This window comes from Megascapheus bottae, chromosome 17, assembly GCF_031878675.1.
Source record: "Megascapheus bottae isolate mThoBot1 chromosome 17, mThoBot2.hap1, whole genome shotgun sequence".
Classification (NCBI taxonomy): Eukaryota; Metazoa; Chordata; class Mammalia; order Rodentia; family Geomyidae; genus Megascapheus; species Megascapheus bottae.
This window is the reverse complement of record NC_143525.1, coordinates 13369770-13389529: the sequence shown is the minus strand read 5'-3', so window position 1 is coordinate 13389529 and position 19760 is coordinate 13369770. Positions and strand designations below refer to the sequence as shown.

General features: G+C 46.9%; 2 protein-coding genes across 2 annotated transcripts in view; one reads left to right on the top strand and one right to left on the bottom strand.

Annotated features, from left to right (window-relative positions):
• Arsg (arylsulfatase G) overlaps positions 1-6897 on the top strand; it is a 65848-nt gene extending 58951 nt beyond the window's left edge. Inside the window, exon 11 of the mRNA XM_090349856.1 lies at positions 5696-6897. Within this exon, the coding sequence (XP_090205982.1) occupies positions 5696-5970 (275 nt within the window). The 3' untranslated portion in view covers positions 5971-6897. The remainder of the gene's footprint in view (positions 1-5695) is intronic.
• A 16-nt stretch (positions 6898-6913) lies between these two features.
• Wipi1 (WD repeat domain, phosphoinositide interacting 1) overlaps positions 6914-19760 on the bottom strand; it is a 34596-nt gene continuing 21749 nt past the window's right edge. Inside the window, exons 6-13 of the mRNA XM_090349855.1 lie at positions 19300-19392; positions 18224-18294; positions 17382-17489; positions 14224-14388; positions 12897-13004; positions 11778-11896; positions 11072-11172; positions 6914-7904 (exon numbers count right to left, since the gene is read on the bottom strand). Of these exons, the coding sequence (XP_090205981.1) occupies positions 7857-7904; positions 11072-11172; positions 11778-11896; positions 12897-13004; positions 14224-14388; positions 17382-17489; positions 18224-18294; positions 19300-19392 (813 nt within the window). The 3' untranslated portion in view covers positions 6914-7856. The remainder of the gene's footprint in view (positions 7905-11071; positions 11173-11777; positions 11897-12896; positions 13005-14223; positions 14389-17381; positions 17490-18223; positions 18295-19299; positions 19393-19760) is intronic.

Below are 19760 nucleotides of genomic sequence, written 5' to 3'. Positions count from 1 at the left end.
TGTTTTTATTTTTGTTGTTGTTGTGGGGCTTGAACTCTGGGCCTGGGCACTGTCCCTGAGGTCTTCAGCTCAAGACTAGTGCTTTGAGACACAGCACCACTTCTGATTTTCTCATGGTTAATTGGAGATAAGAATCTCATGTAGGCAGGGGGTTTGGCCTAGTGGTTAAAGTGCTTGCCTAGCCTGCACGAAGACCAGGGTTTGATTCCTCAGTACCACATATGTAGAAAAAAGCCAGAAGTGGTGCTGAGGCTCAAGCAGTAGAGCTCTAGCCTTGAGAAAGTTGAAGGACAGTGCTCAGGCCCTGAGCTCAAGCCCAGGACTGGCAAAAAAAAAAAAAAAAGAATCTCATGTACTTTCCTACCTGGGCTGGCTTTGAACCATGATCCTTAGATTTCAGCCTCCCAAGTTACTAGGATTACAGGCATGAGCCACTGGCACCCAGCTTGTACTTTCATTTTTATTCACCCCATTGTGATTTTTTTCCTTGATCTACTGGTTAAGAATATGTTTCATTTACTCAGTTCTGTATTTTTCCAGTTTTACTTCTATTACTGGTTTTTAACTTTGCTCATGGTCAGAGAAGATACTTGTTAGGTTTTGTTTTTGTTTTTGTTTTGCCAGTCTGGGCTTGAACTCAGGGCCTGGGCACTATCCTTGAGATTTCTCAAGGCTAGCACTCTACTACTTGAGCCACAGCACCACTTCTGGCTTTTTCTGTGTATGTGGTACCAAGGAATCGAACCCAAGGCTTTGTGCATGCTAGGAACACACTCTACCACTAGGCCAAACTCCCGCCCCCACCCCCTTTTTTAGACAGGGCTTCATTATGTGGCCCAGTCTGACCTCAAATCACAATCCTCCTGTCTGAGTCTCCTGAGTGCTGAGATTACAGGCATGAGAGGTTAACTGTGTGATATGTTATGTTTTAATATATTGACTTATTTTGTAGCCTAAAATATGGTCTCTCCTGGAAAAAATGTCTTATATATACTTGAGAAGGATGTGTGAGTGTTGTTGTCCTATGATGGCTTGTTCTGTGTATGTAAAATGCAAAGTCTGAGTCTACAGCTATTTTTTCTCTACATGGTTGTCCTGTTATTCTAGCATTATTTGTTTCAAAAAGTATCTTTGCTCCTTGTGAAAGTAACCTTTATTTTTTATGATATGGCTGGGTGGCTTGGGTTATTATTTTGTGCCATTGATCTATGTATGTTTTTGCACTGTCTTTTCCTGTAGCATTATAGCAACTTTCAAAATAGGTAACAGAGGTTATTGCTCTCCTTTTATACTGTGTTGGCTGCTTTGGGTCTTTTGTCTCTCTATAGGAGCTCCTGAATCAGTTTGTTGATTTTCAGAAGATAACTCTTTGTGATTATGACTGGGAGCAATTGAGTATCTGTGTTGAGTTGTGTGAAGAACTGTCATCCTGACGATACTGACATTTCCTTTCTCAATGGCACAATACAGATGATCACTCTTGGCTTTCTTTCACTGGATTTCTAGAGTTAAGAATTATACCTAAATATTTTAGTCATTTATTTAGATGGGAGTGATGATGTAAATGGTACTTTGTCTTGAATTTAAAATGCCCCCTCTTCATTCCCTATATATAAGAAAAGAAGCTGACTTTCGGGTGTTAGCCCTGTATCCTGTAACTGTATTGCCATCTCTTATTTGCTTCAGGATTGTTGTTGTTCTTTCTGATTTTATACATAATCAATCGTGTCTTCATTTCTTCCTTCCCAACCAGTACACTGTTTAAAATGTACCTTCTTCTCTTCTTGTGTCAAATAAGACTTGTGTCTTCATGCTAGAAACTTATGGCAGGAAACATCATTCTTGCCTTATCCCCCATCTTAGCAACAACATCCTTGCCTTATCCCCATTTTAGCAACAAAGTATCTAGTTTCTGGCCATGGAGCTTATGTAGTCTTAGCTGTAGGCTCTTTTGTATATGTTCTAATTCCTTTATTCCTCCTTTACTGATGAGGTTCTTAAAGGAGGGAGTGGAGGGGAAAAAATCAAATTTATTCTTATTCCTTGCCATTCTGGGATCATGAGGGCTAGGGGTAGGACCTTTTCCTGTAATATTTACTATGAGAATCTGAATCCCTGGTAAAACTCGCAAAACCACTGGAAGTGGGGTCTGGATAGAACTCAGGGACGGTGTGGCCTGCATGAGACCATAGGTTCCATCCCAAGCCCCCACCTTATAACTAAAATGGAAAAGTGTGGAGTGACTAATGGCTGGCTCCAGCCCTCCAGAGTTAATTGGTTGATTTAAGGTTCAGGTTTTCCTAGCTCTTTGCTGTGGTAAAGGGTGTCTGTCTGTGTGGTTTTCCTGTCTCCCCACTTCTCAGATCTGTCCAAGAGCTGTTGATTCTCTTGGTGAGACAATTTTTTTCCCCTTGTTGGGATAGAGAGATGATTGTGTAGAAATGGGAAATCTTCTGTTCCAGAGTTTTAAAATTGTAAATGGGACATGGGAAGATACATTGTAGAGATTTCTGGGTTCTGAGGATTGGCTGTTATTTCCTTCTCAGGAAGTTACTTAGAGTTGCTTACCTTGAACTTGTGGTTTCTCCCATGTTAGGACTTTCAGATTTGTCCTCCATCTGGGGCCAGTCCTTAATCTCTGCTCCTAGCCTGGATGTTGGGAGACCTCGTTGGGAAGTCAGAGTCACTAATCACATCTCTGATGTGAATGGAGCCCATGCTACTGAGCTGGTTTGGTCCTGTCTAGCTGCTGCTGGAATCTGTTCAGGGGCAGGCCTGGCTGGCTCCCAGGTCAGCCAGGGATTTGAGGCTTTTAATGCACATCCGGAGGCTTGTCCTCTGTGGCTGTCTCGTTCCTAGGGATTTCCCTGTCACTTGCCCTCTTTTGTGGTAGCCCTGAACTGTGACACCTCAAGCCAGAAAGACCACAGTCTGGGGAGTGTCCCTAGGGCAAGTCTTTGAAATAGATCCAACCCAGTGCAGCTCCTTCTTCAAGGGAGTTAATCCATTTTCCTCCAGTCACATACATTTTCTAGTGGCTTCCATCTCCTACCCTCTCCCCCACCCCACTTTGGAAGGCTTTATGCTTGCTAGATAGGCACTCTCAACTCTGAGTCCCACCTCCAGCCCTTTATACTTGGTTGTTTTTGAGATGGGATCCCATGGCTGGTCTGGATGGCAAGCCTCTTACTTATGCTCCCTGCCATGCCATAGCAGGTGTGATTGGAAGGTGTGACACCATTGTGCTCCGTTTTGTTTTGTTTGTTAAGATTGAGGTCTCACAAACTTTTTTGCCTGGGTTGGTTGAATAGTTAAGAGTTATAATTTGTAAGCCACTAGTGCCCAGCCTTCAAATGGTTATAAACATATCACCTAGAGACAGGATAATGTGTAGAGGGGTTACATTTACAGGTAGTAGGAGCAGTTACTTCTCACACATTGATACCCCTGCTCATGTTTTTGTTCCCATTTCTCCATTTCTCTCCCCCATCCACCCCACCTTTTTTTTTTTTGCCTGTCCTATGCTTGGGCTCAGGGTCTGAGCACTATCCTTAGGTTTTCTCAAGGCTAGAGCTCTACCACTTGAGCCACAGCACCACTTCTGGCTTTTTCTATGTACGTGGTACTGAAGAACTGAACCAAGGTCTTCATGCATGCTAGGCAAGCATCCTACCACTAGGCCAAACTCTCGGCCTTGCTACACCGGAGTTATTTAAGCCAGATAAAGTGGTTCATACCTATAACACCAGCTACTCAGGAGATTGAGAAGGTAAATATTCATGGACAGCCCAGGTAAAAAGTTAGTGAGATCCATCCCCATATGCCCCACATCTCAACCAATAGTAGTGTGTGTGTGTGTGTGTGTGTGTGTGTGTGTGTGTGTGTGCCTTTCAACTGAGCTATATGGGAAGCACAAATAGGAGGATCTGGGTAGAGAATGTAAGATAACAATCCTGAAAAAAAAAGCCCAAAGAGCAACAGTGGCTCAGATGGTTGAATACTTGCCTATGAAGTGTGAGGTCCCCGCGTTCAACCCCTAGAACCACCAAAACCAAAGCAACAAGCAAAAACAACAACCAAAAGACAAAGAGCAATTTAATATTTTGGTAAAATGGGCCAGTCTCAACTTTTGCTTGTCAAACTCAGGTCACTCCATCTGTTCCTTACTAACAATCTGACTTCCACCCTAGCAAAGATGGCAACTTCGTAATCTCTGCAGAAAGGAGTAGGAGTGAGGAGTGGGGAGTGGGGAGGGCCACTAATGGCAGGCGGCCTTAAGACAACGTGACCCATTTCTTCAGTCTTTCAAATTACATTTCTGGCCAGACTGGACCAGAAAGCTGCCTCTTCGAATAGTGTGGCTTTCACCTCTAGATTGACTTTTTTTTTCTGAATTGTGTTAGGCTTTCTGTACTACAAAACTAACAGCTTGGACTGTTATCACATTGTTGCATTTTTCCTAAGAATGTCACCCTCAAAGTTAGTGACACAGGGTTCTATGGAAGAGAGGTGACTCAGTGCCATCAAAACCCTGCTCCTCTTGAACAGTTACTAAGAGAAGATGTTCCTAGGCCAATGCCTCTATTTTCAAGACCTTTGATTTAATTCAGTTTATTCTATTGGGTTTATTTGTGCCAAACACCTTAAGGACTTTTTGCATAGAAAGTTGCAGATATGGAATGGTCTGGAGTTGGAAACAGGAAGGATTATGAGTTGGAGGCCAGCCTGGGCTACATGGGGAGACCCATGGAGAAAGCAAGAAGCAAAACTAAGGTCAGGGGTTCGGGGGGTGGGGGAGGTGGGTCATTGAAATCATCAGCCAGGAGTCTCACTAGCCCTCTAAATATTTTTTCTTCTTTTTGGTGGTGGCTGTAGGGATTGAACTCAGGGCCTCCAGCTTGGTAGGCAAGTATTCTGCCTCTGAAGCTATGCCCTAAGTCCCTTTGCTTTTAATTTTTCAGATAGAGTCTTGTGCTTTTGCTCCAGCCTGGCTAGGATAGAGATCTTCCTCTTCTTCTTGAGTTGCTGGAATCACAGATGCAAGCCACTACACCTGGCTTGATTTTTCCCCTTTTGGGATGGCCTGAACCATGTTCCAGGTTAGAGAGGTACCTGGCTCTCCCTGTCAGAAGTTTTTTATTATCTCTTTTTGGGGGTGCTACCTTAAGATAGCCAGATTCTAATCCATATAGGAATTCAACTGAGGCTTGCCATTGATGGTCCATGCTTATAATCCTAGCTACTCAGGAGGATCTTGGTTTGAAGACAGCCGGGCAGAAAAGCCTATGAGACTCCAGCTCCAAAATAATCAGAAGAGGCAAGGCTGGAGGCGTGGCTCAAGTACTAGAGCACAAGCCTAGTCCTGGCCAAAAAACACAAAACCAAATGAATCTCATCTTCAATCCAAAGTGAAGTTACTTTCTTCCTTCTACCCAATTCACCAGTCAGATTCAAAGATAATTGAATAAACATTCTATTACCTGTGAAGGCAGGTCAGAGATGTTTCAAATCATTGTGGACAACCGGACTAGCACTGGAAGGCTGGAGTAGGTTTTTGACATCATTTAATTGGCCGGGAGGGCAGTCATTTACATTTGCAAGTGCTGATGTGTTTAAGGTCAGTATCAGCCCTCTCCTTTGCATCCTAAGGTGAAGGTTGAGTTCACGAAGGCTTCTGTGGTCATCCTTCCTCTAGGTGGAGCCAGAGCTTGTGATGGAAGCATCGGGCTTGAGCAGCACCACCCACTTCCCCTCACTTTCAATCTCCAAGATGATGCTGCAGAAAATAAGCCCCTGTACAGAAGGGGTGCTGAATACCAGGCTGTGGTGCCCCAGGTCGAGAAGGCTCTGAAGGCTGTCCTTCAAGACATTGCCAATGACAACACCTCCAGGGCAGACTACACTCAGGACCCATCCGTCACTCCCTGTTGCAATCCCTACCGAATCGCCTGCCGCTGCCAGACCTCTTAGCACACCACGAGACCCACAGGAGGAATGTTGGGAAGTTAGGCATATTTTTTAGCCTGTCTTTTATAAAATAAGGCTCCCAATTTTGGGGGCTACCACTTTGTCTCCCTCCCCCTGCCCTGGCCCTCTTCCCCAGAGGAGCAGGTTCTGGGGCACAGGGGCTGGGTGTGATGAAAGCTCACTGTGCTTTGGAGTCAATCCTAGGTTCAAGCTCCAGATCTGAATCCTGGGCACAGTCATTTAACCCTTCTTTGCAAGGTGGTTTTGAAGGTCAACATGGGAACGTACCTTGTCTATTTCTTACCTGACACAGAACAGATACTTTGTCATGTTCCCAGTTTCACTGATGGTTTTAGCTTAAATGTATACCCATCAATATTATATAGAGCAGATCTTCACTACCTTTCTTTTTATTTTTTTTTTGGCTATATTAGGATTTGAGCTTGCCAAGAAGGTGCTCTATCCCTTCAGTCCCACCCTCAGCCCCTTTTACTTTATTAATTTTTTTAACTTCCCATTTTTTGGTCCAGGCTTAGGCTTCAGACCATGGCTCTCCTCCCTGTGCTTGCCACGTAGCTGAGATCATAGGTTCTAGATCACATGCCCTGCTTACTGATTCAGATGGAGTCTCACTAACCTCTTCCTAGGCCGGCCTCAAACCTCAATCTCCCCCAAATCTCTGCCTCCTGAGTCTGAGTAGCTGGGATTATAGGTGTAAACTACTCTACCTGCTCTAGCCCTCAGATACTGATAGATATGTATACTGAAAAAAAGTTCACATATCTCCAATGCATTTCTAGCAAGTTCCTCAAGAATGCTACAAGAAGCCTAGACCAAAGTTATGTCTAGATGAATCTATGGTTCTATTCCTCTTTAACCCTCTTAAAGATTTTAGTTCTCCCTATACCTTAAAAGGTTTTTTTGGGGGTTTTTTTTTGGGGGGGGGTTTTTGCCAGTCCTGGAGCTTGAACTCAGGGCCAGAGTACTGTCCTTGGGACTTCATCAAGGCTCTACCACTTGAGTCACAGCACTACTTCTAGGTTTTTTTTTGCCAGTCCTAGGACTTAGACTCAGGGTCTGGGCACTGTGCTTGGACACTTTTTGCTCAAGGCTAATTCTCTGCCACTTGAGCCACAGCAGCACTTCCAGCTTTTTCTGTATATGTGGTACCAAGAAATTGAACCCAGGTCTTCATACGTGCTAGGTGAGCACTCTACCACTAGGCTATGCTCCTAATCCCATTTCTGGCTTTTTCTGTGTATGTGGTACAGAGGGATAGAACCCAAGGCTTCATGCATACTAGGTAAGCACTCTACCACCAGGCCCCGCTCCCGGCTCACCTTAAAACTTTAAAGAAATACAATAAAGTTTAAAAAAAAAACTCAAAAATTCATTTGCCATAGTTTAATTAGTGTCCTAAGTTGGACTCCAAGGTAATAAATGATTTATTCTAATCACTGCAAAAATAATTTGCCTGGCTAAAATAACCTTTCTCTATATGTTTGTAATATATACAAGTAATACAATTCAAAGAGATTTTTTCCTATAAGTACATTTTTTTTACACAGAATACATTTTAAAAAGGATGCCCTTTTTTAATATAAAATTCTGGTTATATACCAATATAGTTAGTTAGCATGTACACGGTGGTTTGAAAGTATCTTAAATAGCCTGATATTGACTGAAGCTTCCCGTGCCCACTGGTAGCCTGGGCTGAGAGGGCCAGATGAGGAGTTAACCACGTCCTGTGGCTTAGTCTGCCCAGCAACCAGGATTCATTCCCACCTCCCCCATTTCTGCTCAGACAATTGCACTCCATTCTTCCACTTTCCTTGTTTCTCCACAAGCACCTGACAGGGGATGTCCTGATTTCTGAGGCGTGCTTCTCGTCAGGACTGCTTCGTTTTGCCCTTCTGACTCCCACGGCACAAGATTATCTACCGGAATCAAAACAGAATGACCTTACTCTCCCCTGAAAGGGGCTAGGGGCAGCTGCGCCCCCTACAGGCCTGGTCCACACAGTCAGAGGGGGAGGCTGAGCTTCAGTGTCAGACCACAGACAATCCACCCATCCTATGCAGATACAGATGATTAAGGAACACTGAAATACTGGCTATACATAAAATATGTGTGTGCATGTATATTTATGTGCATATATGCATTAAAAAGGCTCATCTTAACTGTAAACACAGACTGCTAAATCACTTAAAAGTCAGTACACTGTCGTTGGTGAGAATTGTTTTACGCTGTTTCACAAGGCTAAGAGACCAGTGTCACAAAACACTGGCCTCATTGCCCTTCTCCTGAGAGACCAGAAGTGACCATCTTACCTTTCTCTCATCTGGAGCAAAGCTGACTCCAAGAAGGGAATGGTGGCATGAGAGCAGTGGTATCACATTCTACAAAGGTCACTAGTGACCACCCAGGGGGCAGAGTCCCAGGGACCCCAGATGAACGGTCCCTGGCAGGCCTGTGCTCTTGTCCAAGAGATTTCAACCAAGCTAATACTCGAAGACCCTTTACAAGATCAGAAGCCTTCAAGGAATGTGAGTAAAGACATGGACTCTGGACCAGTATCTGCAACAGACATGGCAGTTCAGAACCAGGACAGTGAGCTGGCTTTCTTCGCTTCCCTCTCTGACATTGCTGCCGCCTGGAGCATGGCTGAGATGAGCCATGTTCCCGTAGCACTCACCCCTCTGGTTTTCATTGCTGCTGATCCAGAGGCTTCTTGGGAGCATTGGCCCTTCCTCACCTTCTGCCTGCAGGCTCTGCGACAGGCTGGGCTGATAGCTACCATGACAGCTAGCACCTACCATGTATGTAGAGGTTGCCTGGCACCCGCTGGATTCTAACAGCCATTCTAGGGAATTTGGAGAATGCCTGACTGGCAGGAAGTCATTTTTGCATATAAATATAAATTCCTGGTGGTGCTGGAGATTGAACCCCAAGCCTCATGATGCTAGGCAAGCATTCTACCCACTGAGCCATATCTCGAGCCCAAGTAAAAATTCTTAAGGCAGTTTAAAGTAGGTTTCACTCATTTGGTACTTAAGGAAGGAGACAAGACCAACGGGTTCACATTTAGCTCGTTGGCCCTGTATAGGCAAATAGTCTTCATAGTAAGTTTGTGTACTAGTTTGTTTTTCTGTCCAGTGCTATGAACCCAGAGCTTTGCACAGACAGAGGCAGATATTCTACCACTGAGCCACACTTCTAGCCAACACTAGTTCTTATATCCAGCAACTCCAGTTCCTTTTGTTTTCTTTTACAGTAAGCAAATGGTCTACCCAGGGTGCCTATTATGTTGTATGGGTTTTCTCTGGCAAGGAGCTACTTCCTACATGCCAGAATTGCCCTGATTTCTCTAAGTAGAAGAGGTTTTCTTTTGAGAATCTGATGTAGCAATCTTTTTACAGCAGTTGCAGACACTGACCTAATGCTCTAGACTTTGATGATACGAGGTGGTCACCTTTGTTTCCACTGAGTCTGCTCTGGAGTGCTCTGGTTCCTGGAAGATGTGGCCGAGGTCACTGACCACCAACTTTCATAGAGACAAACAAAAAATGTACTTTGCACTGGTTGCTGATGGATCCCACTTGTAATCCTACCTACTCAGGAGGCTGAGATTGGAGGATCATAGTTCAAAGCCAGCCTAGGCAGAAAAGTCTGTGATCCTATCTTCAATTAATCATCAAAAAGCCAGAATCGGAACTGTGGCTCAAGTGGTAGAATACCAGCTTTCATCAAAAAAAGCTAAAGGACAGCACCCCAAGGCCCAAAGACAAAACCCAATAATGGCAGAAACAAACCAAACCAAGCAAAAACCCCTGCCCTTTGGTTCTAGTTGGCATCATGAGAATCCAATGGGCCAAACAACTGGTCCAGACAGCAACTGTTTGTTAGGCTGCAAGCCAGCAGGTATTTTATCATTTCGAATTAGTATTTTTAAGAACCACTCTGACCCATGACTTACAAATATACATCTCTTGCTGGCCCCAAGTTTGGCCACCTGCCTATTCAAAGCCAGAAATGTCACTGTCAAGCTGAAATCTACAGAGCCAAGCTGAAAGTCACAGACACTCCCTAGTCATGCACAAAAGCCCCAGCCATATTTTGGGGGGGGGACAGTTAAATATGCTTATTAGGCTCCTGTGTGTATCAGCGGGAGAAAGGAGCTAGCCTGTGTTGGAAGAAGCAGAACCCAGCACTCAGCCCGCCCTGGTGCTGCTTGCTGCCAGTTCAGCTAACAGGGTGTGGAGACCCCAATAAAGATACTTGGGCTGTGTGCTGGCGGCTCACCTAGGAAATCCTATCTTCTCAAGAAACAGATCTGAAGATCCTCAGTTGGAAATCAGCCTGGGCCAGAAAGTCTATGGGATTCTTTTGTGCTAGATGGGGTGCTAAACAAAAACCATGAGATTCTTATCTCCACTTAACCAGCAAAAAAAAAAAAAGGACCCAGAGATGTGGCTCAAGTGATAGAACACCATCTTTGAGTGATAAAAACTAAGGGTTAGAGCCCAAGACCTGAGTTTTGTTTTGTTTTTTTTTTTAAATGAAAAAGGTTCCCAGGTGAGTTCAGTCTCAGCCCTGGCCTGCTATTCTGCGCAGGCTCAGTCTGCCCTGCCACAGCTAGTGTGTGGGTCAGTTCCGAGTCCCTGCGGCACAGCCCGGCTGGGTTACCACCTGAGGAATGGCAAGGCAGCACTGGGCCAGAGCAGTCCTGGGAGCCTCAGGAAGGGAAGAGTTTACACAGGCCGAAACTCCTACCTTGCCAGCAGCAGTGTATGGGAACAAAGGAAAGGTGGAGTGAAGGTCTCTGAATGAACAGCCAGCCACACTCCCTGATTAGCGCTGGGTTATCAGAACAGGTCAGGTTTAGAAGGACCCGAGGGCTCGCCTGCAGCATCTGAAGCACCCAGCCAGCAGTCTAGGGCTGCAGTTTTAGAGCAGAGGATTAGGTGTTAGGGATGAGGAAATGAGGGAACAAGGGGAGTCACTTGGTGTGCAAATGTGCAAGGAGACACGCACTTCCTCCCAGGCAGACAGGTGGCACACCCTTGCCCTTGCCCTTGCCATTTTAGGGGTTCCTAATGCTCACAGGGGGAAATTCGTTCTCATCATCAAGACACACTGGTCCAGTGGCAAACTCGTGTTCCGGAATCACCTCTCCTCGGAGCGCCCCGCCGTCCTCAGAATAGCCTGGAGGACAAGGAGACAGAAAACAGGCTCAGGCCAGTTCTTATCTTAGGGTCTCAGGGCAAGGTCTGAGAAAAAGAGCAAACCAAAGAAACAGCAGTGGCATTCTAGCTTTCCAACCACAGCGATTCCTAACTATCGCCCCATCAGCATCTTCCCTGGCTTCTACCTCAGAGGCCTGGTACATGCCACCTCTGTGGAACAGCCTAAGAGGCAAAGGGTTAATGCTACTTCTTTTGTGTGTGTGTGTGTGTGTGTGTGTGTGTGTGTGTGTGTGCTGGTCCTGGGCTTAAACTCAGGGACTAGACATTGTCCTTGAGCTTTTCTTCCCCGCTCCCCACCAAGGTCAATACTTTTGAGCCACAGCTATTCTTCTGGCTTTTTGATGGTTAGTTGGAGTCTTAGAGATTTTCTCTCCTGGGCTGGCTTTAAACCTCGATCCTCAGATCTCAGTCTCTTGAGTAGCTAGGATTACAGGCGTGAGTCATTAGAGCCTGGCCTGATGCTACTTCTTGAGAAACTAACCTCCCTGTGTTGGAAGAGTCAGGAAGAGGGACTTGGGCTGAAGGGGAATGTGTGGGCCCCCTGGCTCCCCCTTGGAGGCTCACCTGGCACCGTGGAGGCGGAAGAAGCGCTTGGTCTGGCTACCGTGGCTGCGTAGGACTGAGGTAAGGAGGGTCTGAGGTCATTTTCTTTGCCCTCTTGGGTCGTTCCCGAGCCAAGCAAGCTGCGTACAGTAGTTAAAAGGGGGGAGAGAGGAATAAAGAAATCACCGGATATTGAGAACATCTTCAAAAGGCAAGGCAAGGCAAGGCAGGGTCACGTTCAACTACCTGGAGGTGAATTATAGCCCCGCCGCTATACTGTGCTGTCTGTATGAAATATATAAAATGGCTTAGATCGTCGGAGATCTGTCATGACCCCATTTGGTCATTACACTTACTGAGCAAGGCTTGCACCCCATTCCTGTAGGGGTCAGGGGTGAATGTACACAGCAGCTCCCATGTCCTGTCCACAGCAGGACAAGCAGTAAGTCTGTACTTGTCACTGAAATTTACAGAACTTTGCAGTTCAATTCTGGGAATTTGTTGTTGTTGTTGTTGTTAATCATGGGGCTTGAATTCAGGGCCTGAATGCTGTCCCTGAGCTCTTTTGCTCAAGAATAGTGCTCTATTACTTTGAGCCACAGCTCTACTTCCAGTTTTCTAGCAGTTAATTGGAGATTAGAGCCTCATGGACTTTTCTGCTTGGGCTGGCTTCAAACTGTGATCCTTGGGTCTCGGCTTCTTGAGTAGATAGGATCACAGGTACCACCAGTGCCCGGCAAGGCTGGGAAGCTTGAAAACAACCATCTTCAAATAGTTGGCCAAGACTTCAACTTAACATGTCCATTATGTGTATAATGCATCTTGATCAGTCACCCCTTCCATCATTCTGTATTTTTGGAGACTTACTGGGTGCTTAGGGCCTGTGTTAGCCAAGCAGGGAACATTTCATTTGCAGTGTTGGGCATCTGGACACTGTCGGCCTGAGGGCACCTGACACAGTACCTGACTGAAGTGAGAGTCCACTAAGGGCTGGCCTCCATGAGAGCTGGGGGCAGGGGGATCACACTGAGCCAGGGACGAGGGGCCCCAAGAACATCCTGGCCGGACCTGCTTCTTGGAGCCATGGCCACTGTGCACACACATTCCTCAACAGCTGTCTGTGACCGTTAGATTCTTCACCTGTGGGTTTTGATTAGGACACAGTCTCCGCCATCTTGAGGATCCAAATTGTAGATGTAAAGGTGTCCATCAGAGGAGGCCACGAGCAGCCTTGGCAACTTCTGGATCCTAAGAGCCAAGGGAAACTGGAGCTGTGATCATAGGACATGAGTGGCAGGATGGTTTCAGCTCACATGGCGCTACCTCCTCTCTAGCCACTGACAAACCTTCAGTTCCCTGATGGGCAGAAGGGCTGCCGGCTGGCCCTCCACATGCTTATCTGGGGATCTGGTTCCATGATGCTTTCTGCTCTTTGATTGTAATCATGTGGATGGGGCAGAGGTGGGGGTAAGGAACAAACCCAAACCCTACATGTGTAGGCATCAACCTCCCCTGAAAGTGATCAGCAGCAGGCATACCAGCACTCCAAAGGGAACACAGTCGCTCTCCTTATCAGTGACAGAAAATGGGGAAAGCACACAACTGGCTCACCATCTTTGCTGGTTAAGTTTATAATTCTGTTTTGGATATTTTTGTGCTAATACTGGGGCTTGAACTGTTATGTGCTGTTATGTGGCTTTTTTGCTCAAGTCTGGAGCTCTACCACTTGAACTACACCTCCACTTCCTGCTTTGTGCTCGCTTACTGGAGAACAGAGTTTCTTGAATTTTTCTTCCCAGGCTGCTTTGAACCAGTACCCTCAAATCTCAGCTTCCTGAGAAAGCTTATAGGTGTGAGCCACTAGCACCTGGCCACAACTATATTATTATTATTATTATTATTATTATTATTATTATTTTGAGACAGGGTCTCACCATGTAGCTAGCCCAGGCTGGATTTGAATTTGTAATCTTCTTTCCTCAGCTTCCTCAGTAATAGGATTATAGGCATATACCACCATACCTGTTCCTAAACCTGCTTCAATTTGTGAGAAATTTTTTTTTAATATTTCACTTCCTTAATTAACTCCTTAAACCTCTTCAAATACCTGTCAGCCCCATGGTGTCTGAGTGAAGTCAACAGAACTGCAAGATTTTTGTATGTGTGTGTGTGTACCAGTCCTGGGCTTGAGCTCAGGACCCAAGCACTGTCCTTGGGCTTTCTCAAGGTTAGAGAACTGGAGGATTTTTAAGTAACCAAGATGGTATCATAAAGCAGGGGGAGTAATATTCCCACACTAGCTTCCACCCACCCACCCCCATTAAAATCAGAGGAGACTGGCTGCGTTCGGCCTGCTTTGGGGGCCTCTTTTCTTGTATTCTCTTCCCATCATGGGGGATACTGAGGCTCTGGGACCGCGCCCTGTGAGGGGAGCGGGGTGAGGGCGGAGGGCTCCATACATACATACGTGGAGAGTGTGCAGATATTCTTCTGTCCAGAGAAATTCAGGCGGCCTGTGGCAAAGGCCCGGTCCTGGTTCATCATGTCAGACACCTGGGCGGGGAGGTAGTTGGTGGCAGCCATGAACACCTTCCCCACGTAGCCACTCCACGTGGAAGGCTCTTCTGGTCGGCTGGAGAGGCGAGGCAGAGGCCAGGATGAGCCGGCAACCCCTCAGTGATCTCCACACCCTATCCCCGTGGCAGGCAGGCAGGCACTGCCTGAGTCCAGCCTTCTAGCCCCTGAGCCCTGTGATTTGGTTTGGGCACTAAGGGAAGAGCAGTTGTCCTTCAGAAGAGCCAGAGGAGACATTAAGAGGTTCTCCATGCTTTCTCATATTAAAGGGTGGATGAGATGATGAGAACAATTTCTAGAGGTCCAAGAGAGGGCAAGGGGAGGGGGTGAGATGGACTTGCTGTGTGGATGCTGGACAATGAGCCCCAGCCTGCACAGGGAAGGCCAGACCAGTGTGGTGCAAGCTTCTTGCAAGACTCTCTGAGTAGCATTTGGTTACAACTGTGGAGTCAGCTGGGTACCCAGGTGACTCAACAAGACCTGCTAGGTCCCCTGCCGACACTGAGCTCCATTCTAAGGCCTCCAGCAGATGGTGGAACAGCTCTACTGGTGAGCAACACCCCCATCTCTGTGTCCCCCACTGTGGCAGCACCCCCTCTCCCCAGAGCACCTGCTGCTGGGGCTCTCCCAGAGATCCCCATGCTCTGTCTCACAAGCCCCTGGCTCGTTTCTCACCACTACACAAGGGCCAGCTTGGTCTTTGAGGAACCTCCAGGACCCTTCTAGACTCAGCCCTGGGCGAGCCCTGCACATAAGGTTGGGGGCATGTGCAGATGTGCAAAACAGGAAGAAGCTTCAACAACTTCTCCAGGACTGTGCAGGGGGGTTGGGGCCGAGGATCCTCAGCCTCTTAGGTTCTGTGTTTGCTCATCTGCAAAGCAGGGACAAGCATGAGTCCCTCTCTGGTGGCATGCCAGGAGAACAAGAGAGGCTCAGGGAAGAGCAACGTATGAGGCAAACGTCGTTGCGTACAGCGGGATTTTAGGCTAGAGGCGCTTGAGTTCTCAGGGGACATCCACTGGACTCGGAAGGCAAGGGAGGAGCTGGGGCTTCATTCCCAAGGGCAAAGAGAGAGCACAAAGAGAGTGATATATGAGAAAGAGGAGTCATGGATTTTCAGAAGAGAATCCTGCAAATAGATGAGGGATGGAATGGTCAAAGCAGGCTATAGCCAAGTACAGTGGCTCCAGCCTGTCATCTTAGCTACTTGAGATTGGGGGACTGCAGTTCAAAACCAGCCTGGGGATAAATTTTTGAGAGCCTATCTTAACCAGTGGCTGGATGCACCGGTGCCCACCTCTCATCCAAGCTATGGGGGGAAGCACAATGGCTGAGTTCAGCGACTCATATCTGTCATTCCAGCAACAAAGACAGACACACAACAGGTGGACTGCTTTATGTCAGGCTGGAATTACTTGAAAATCAATGATGCAAAAGGAGCTAGAGGAATGGCTCAAGTGGTAGAACGCTTGTTCAGCAAGCATGAGGTCCTGAGTTCAAACCCAACTACCAATGTCCCCTACCAAAAGTAATAAAAATATAATAAGCTGGGAAGAGCAGACCAAATGTAAGCATCACTAGAGCCCAGGAGTTCAAGGCCAGCTTGAACATTGTAGCAAACAAGCAAGCAAACCATGCCAGGAGCTGGTGGCCGGCATCTTTAACCCTGATAGCCAATAAGGAAGTGAGGAAGTCACAGAAGAGGGCTCTGAGTTCCAGGTGAGAACACAGATTGCATGGAGACACCTCCAGTTCAGCCTTGGGAGTCCCAGCGCAGAAGGCTGAGATCTGAGGATTGCAGTTTGAAATCAGCCGGGGAAGGAAAGTCTGTGAGACTCTTATCCCCAGTTAGCCACCAAAAAGCAGTGAGTCAACTAGCAGAATGTCAGTCTCCAGCAGAAGCTAAGAGACAGTGTCTAGGCCCTGAGGTCAGGTCATAGAACTAATAAATTTTAAAAAAGTTGGGGGGGCACGAGTTTGGCCTAGTAGTAGAGTATTTGCCATGCATGAAGACCGGAGTTTGATTCCTCGGTACCACATACACAGAAAAAAAGCAGCAAGTGGTACTGCGGCTCAAGTGGTACAGCACCAGCCTTGAGGAAAACCAAAAGATAGTGCTCAGGCCCTGAATTCAAGCCCCAGGACTGGCAAAAAAAAAAAAAAACAACAAAAAAAAAAAACACTACTCTGCAACTCACCCTCTCTAGTCTGGGTTCGATCCTCCCTGACTGGTGGCAGGAAGGGGAGTTTGAAGGGCCAGCTGGACAAATGGCTTCTCCAGGGCATGGGAAGGAGTCAAGGGGAGGCCGTTGGTGTGGAGGCTGTATAGGAGCATGACGGCAGCACCCCAGCAGGACCATGATAGCCAATAAGGAAGTGAAGAAGTCACAGAAGAGGGCTCTGAGCTCCAGGTGAGAACACAGATTGCATGGAGACACCTCCAGTTCAGCCTTGGGAGTCCCTACGCAAAGATCCAGCCATGCCATACTTCTAACTCCAGAGCTATAAGACCATGACTTTGTGTGGAGACTAAGTTTGTCCATTGGTTAATCAACATCCATAGGAAACTAATACATGCTACAAACACCCTCCACTGCCACAAAGTAGCACATACTTTATACCTGTCACCCTCCCCGCTTTGCGACTACAGTTACACTCAGTGTCTACCAAGTACTCATGGGTGGTGGCATTGCTGTGTTTCTAGCTAGGCCAATTATCTAGCCCACTGGGCCCATGCCGCACACTCATCCACACACTCATTCAATCCTCATACAAAGCCTAGGATGGGCACACTGTTAGGATTGTTTAATAGATGAGGAACCTGAAATTCACTAGGAGTAAGCGACTTCTACCAGGGGCTGGGGCCGGGGACCTCAAGAGCAGAGGTCCAGATTTAGTGCTTCTGTGTACAAGTCCACCAATGCACCAATATAACACACCAGGCCAGATGTGCAACATTCAGAAAGAAAAGAAACCATCTATGCAGGCTGAGGAACCAGGGTCTGTCCCCTCCCATCTTCTTTTCTTCCCCCTTTTTTGTGCCCAACTTACCTATTGGTGAGGTGTTCCAGCTTGAAGATGTGCACGGTCTCTGTGTTGCTGGAGGCACACAGAAACTGAGAGTCCATGCTGAAGACCAGTGAGCTGATTGTCACGTACCTACACACAGCAATACGCAGCCCAGTAAGCTCCAACAATGAAGGCCTCGGAAGGAAAAGCATCTCAAAGGACCCAGGTATTCTACACACCCCTTCACAGCAATGAGGAGAAGATACACAAGAGCATGGCGTTGAGCCAAGTGCAGTGGCTCACGTCTGTCATCTTAGCTATTCAGGAGGCCGAGATCTGAGGATCCCAGACCCAACAGGAAAGACTATGAGAAAGCTGAAAGTGGAGCTGTAGCTCTAGTGGTAGAGTGTCAGTGTTGGGCAGAAAAGCTAAGGGCAAGTACTCTGGCCCTGTGTTCAAGGTTCAGTATTGGCACGCCTGCACACACAAACACAGATAATGGTGCAAAGAAACAAGGCATGGCCCTTCCTCCAGCGTCCCTTTTTCCTTGAAGTTGCCAGCTACTCTGTACCAATCAAGCTGCCGACACTGAGGTGGGGGGGATCCAAATTGTCACACTTCCATTAAGTGAATCAGAAATTATTTTTGGGTTGTGACGTGGAGATCTCTGGTTTCTCCCAGCACACATCAAAAGAAAGGGCTCTCAAGGCACTCTTGTGTCAAAGGGCTTCTCTGCTTGCACTTTTATCATTACCCAAGAAAATATATGAATACTACTGCCTCTGAGTGAGAGGGGGCTGCAGGGCTGGCTGCTGGCCCCTCCTGCAAGCCATCGCAGGGCCTCCGCGGGACTGGAATGATATGTTTTAACACAGAACACAGACCTTTTCATTCCTCTTCGGAATTCATAGAGCTTTTGTCCATCAGGTACAGAAAACACCCGGATGACTGTGCCCTGGAAAAGACAGGGGGTGGTCATTTCCTAACCAGAAGGGGCTCATAACAGGGGTGTCCCTCTAGAGAGCAGTTTGTTAGATTGGTTTTAAACATCTAATCAGAAAAGGGAGCACAAAATATTGGCAGAGCAAATCTTGGAACCTTGAAACACTGATATTCTTTCCCTCCCTACCTCTGCCCAAGGCTTTATGTGCGCATGCAATTATATATACATTTATACACAGATGTGTACATGTATGATGCATTTATGCATATGTATGCATGTATGATAGGTGTATATGTGTTCCCAAACTGCTCTGATTTTCTAGGATCTTTTATCTCTGGCTATGAAAATACACCTGCTTTGTATGGCAGTTGAAATTCATCTTCTAGTATTATGCCAGTCAGAGGAGATCAATCTCTCTTTAGATAGCAAAACATTTAGTTGATACTGTGTTTAAAGAAGTGTAGCATCTATCTCTCCATCTGTGGACAGATATGTGTGCGTACTTCTCAGTAAGATGGTACGTTTGGGGGCAAAGTGTCTATGTCTTTCATAGCATGAATTAATCAATTGAATTGATAAATACATTATGGACCACAGTGTGCAGGGGTCTGAAATCCTTACTCTTAAGTTCTGAGCCAAGCCCTGGTGGCTCACGCCTATAATCCTAGCTATTCAGAAGGCTGAGATGTGAAGATCAAGATTTGAAGCTGGCAGAGAAACACAAATCTGAGATACTCTTATGCTAGAAGTGAGTCAAGTGGTACAGTGCTAGATTTCAGTGAAAAACCAAATGAGAGCATGGGGCCCTGAGTTCAAGTGTCAGTACTCACATATGCATGCGCGCACACACACACACACACACACACACACACACACACACACACACACACACACAGAGTCGGAGGAGGCCAAGAGACCCATTAGACTCCGTGTCATCAGGCCTGTTCAGCTCTCAGAGCACCTGAGGAACCACCCAGTGAACCAGCAGACAGGAGCAGATGCTAGGAGCACACTTACTTTCTCTGATGCGCTGGCTAGTTTGTTGCCTGAGGAGTTGAAGGTGATGGCAGCCAGCGACCCTTCGTGGGCGGCGATGGTACACACAGTTTTCTGGTGGTGAGAAGAAGGAATGGACATTGAATGAGGCTCATCTCTCTCTCCTTCCTTCCTCTTTCCTGCCTTCTCCCTCATCTGCTGGGCTCCCTTTGTATCCCTGACTCCATCAGACCACTTGCACATTAGCTGCACAACCTTTTCCTGGGTAGCAAGGAAGCCTCAGAGGAGCAGAGCAGGGATGTGGGGTGGCTGCATGCCACCTTGGGCCACAGCTGGGCCCAGTGTGACCCTGTCAGACAACTCAGCCACTAGCTGACAGGGGACTGCATCCGGCTACAGATGATCCAGCACCTGGCTTCAATATTACTATAGTCTGATGGAGAATCCTGGGGTAAACCATGTTACCTTTTCCTTCACCCAAC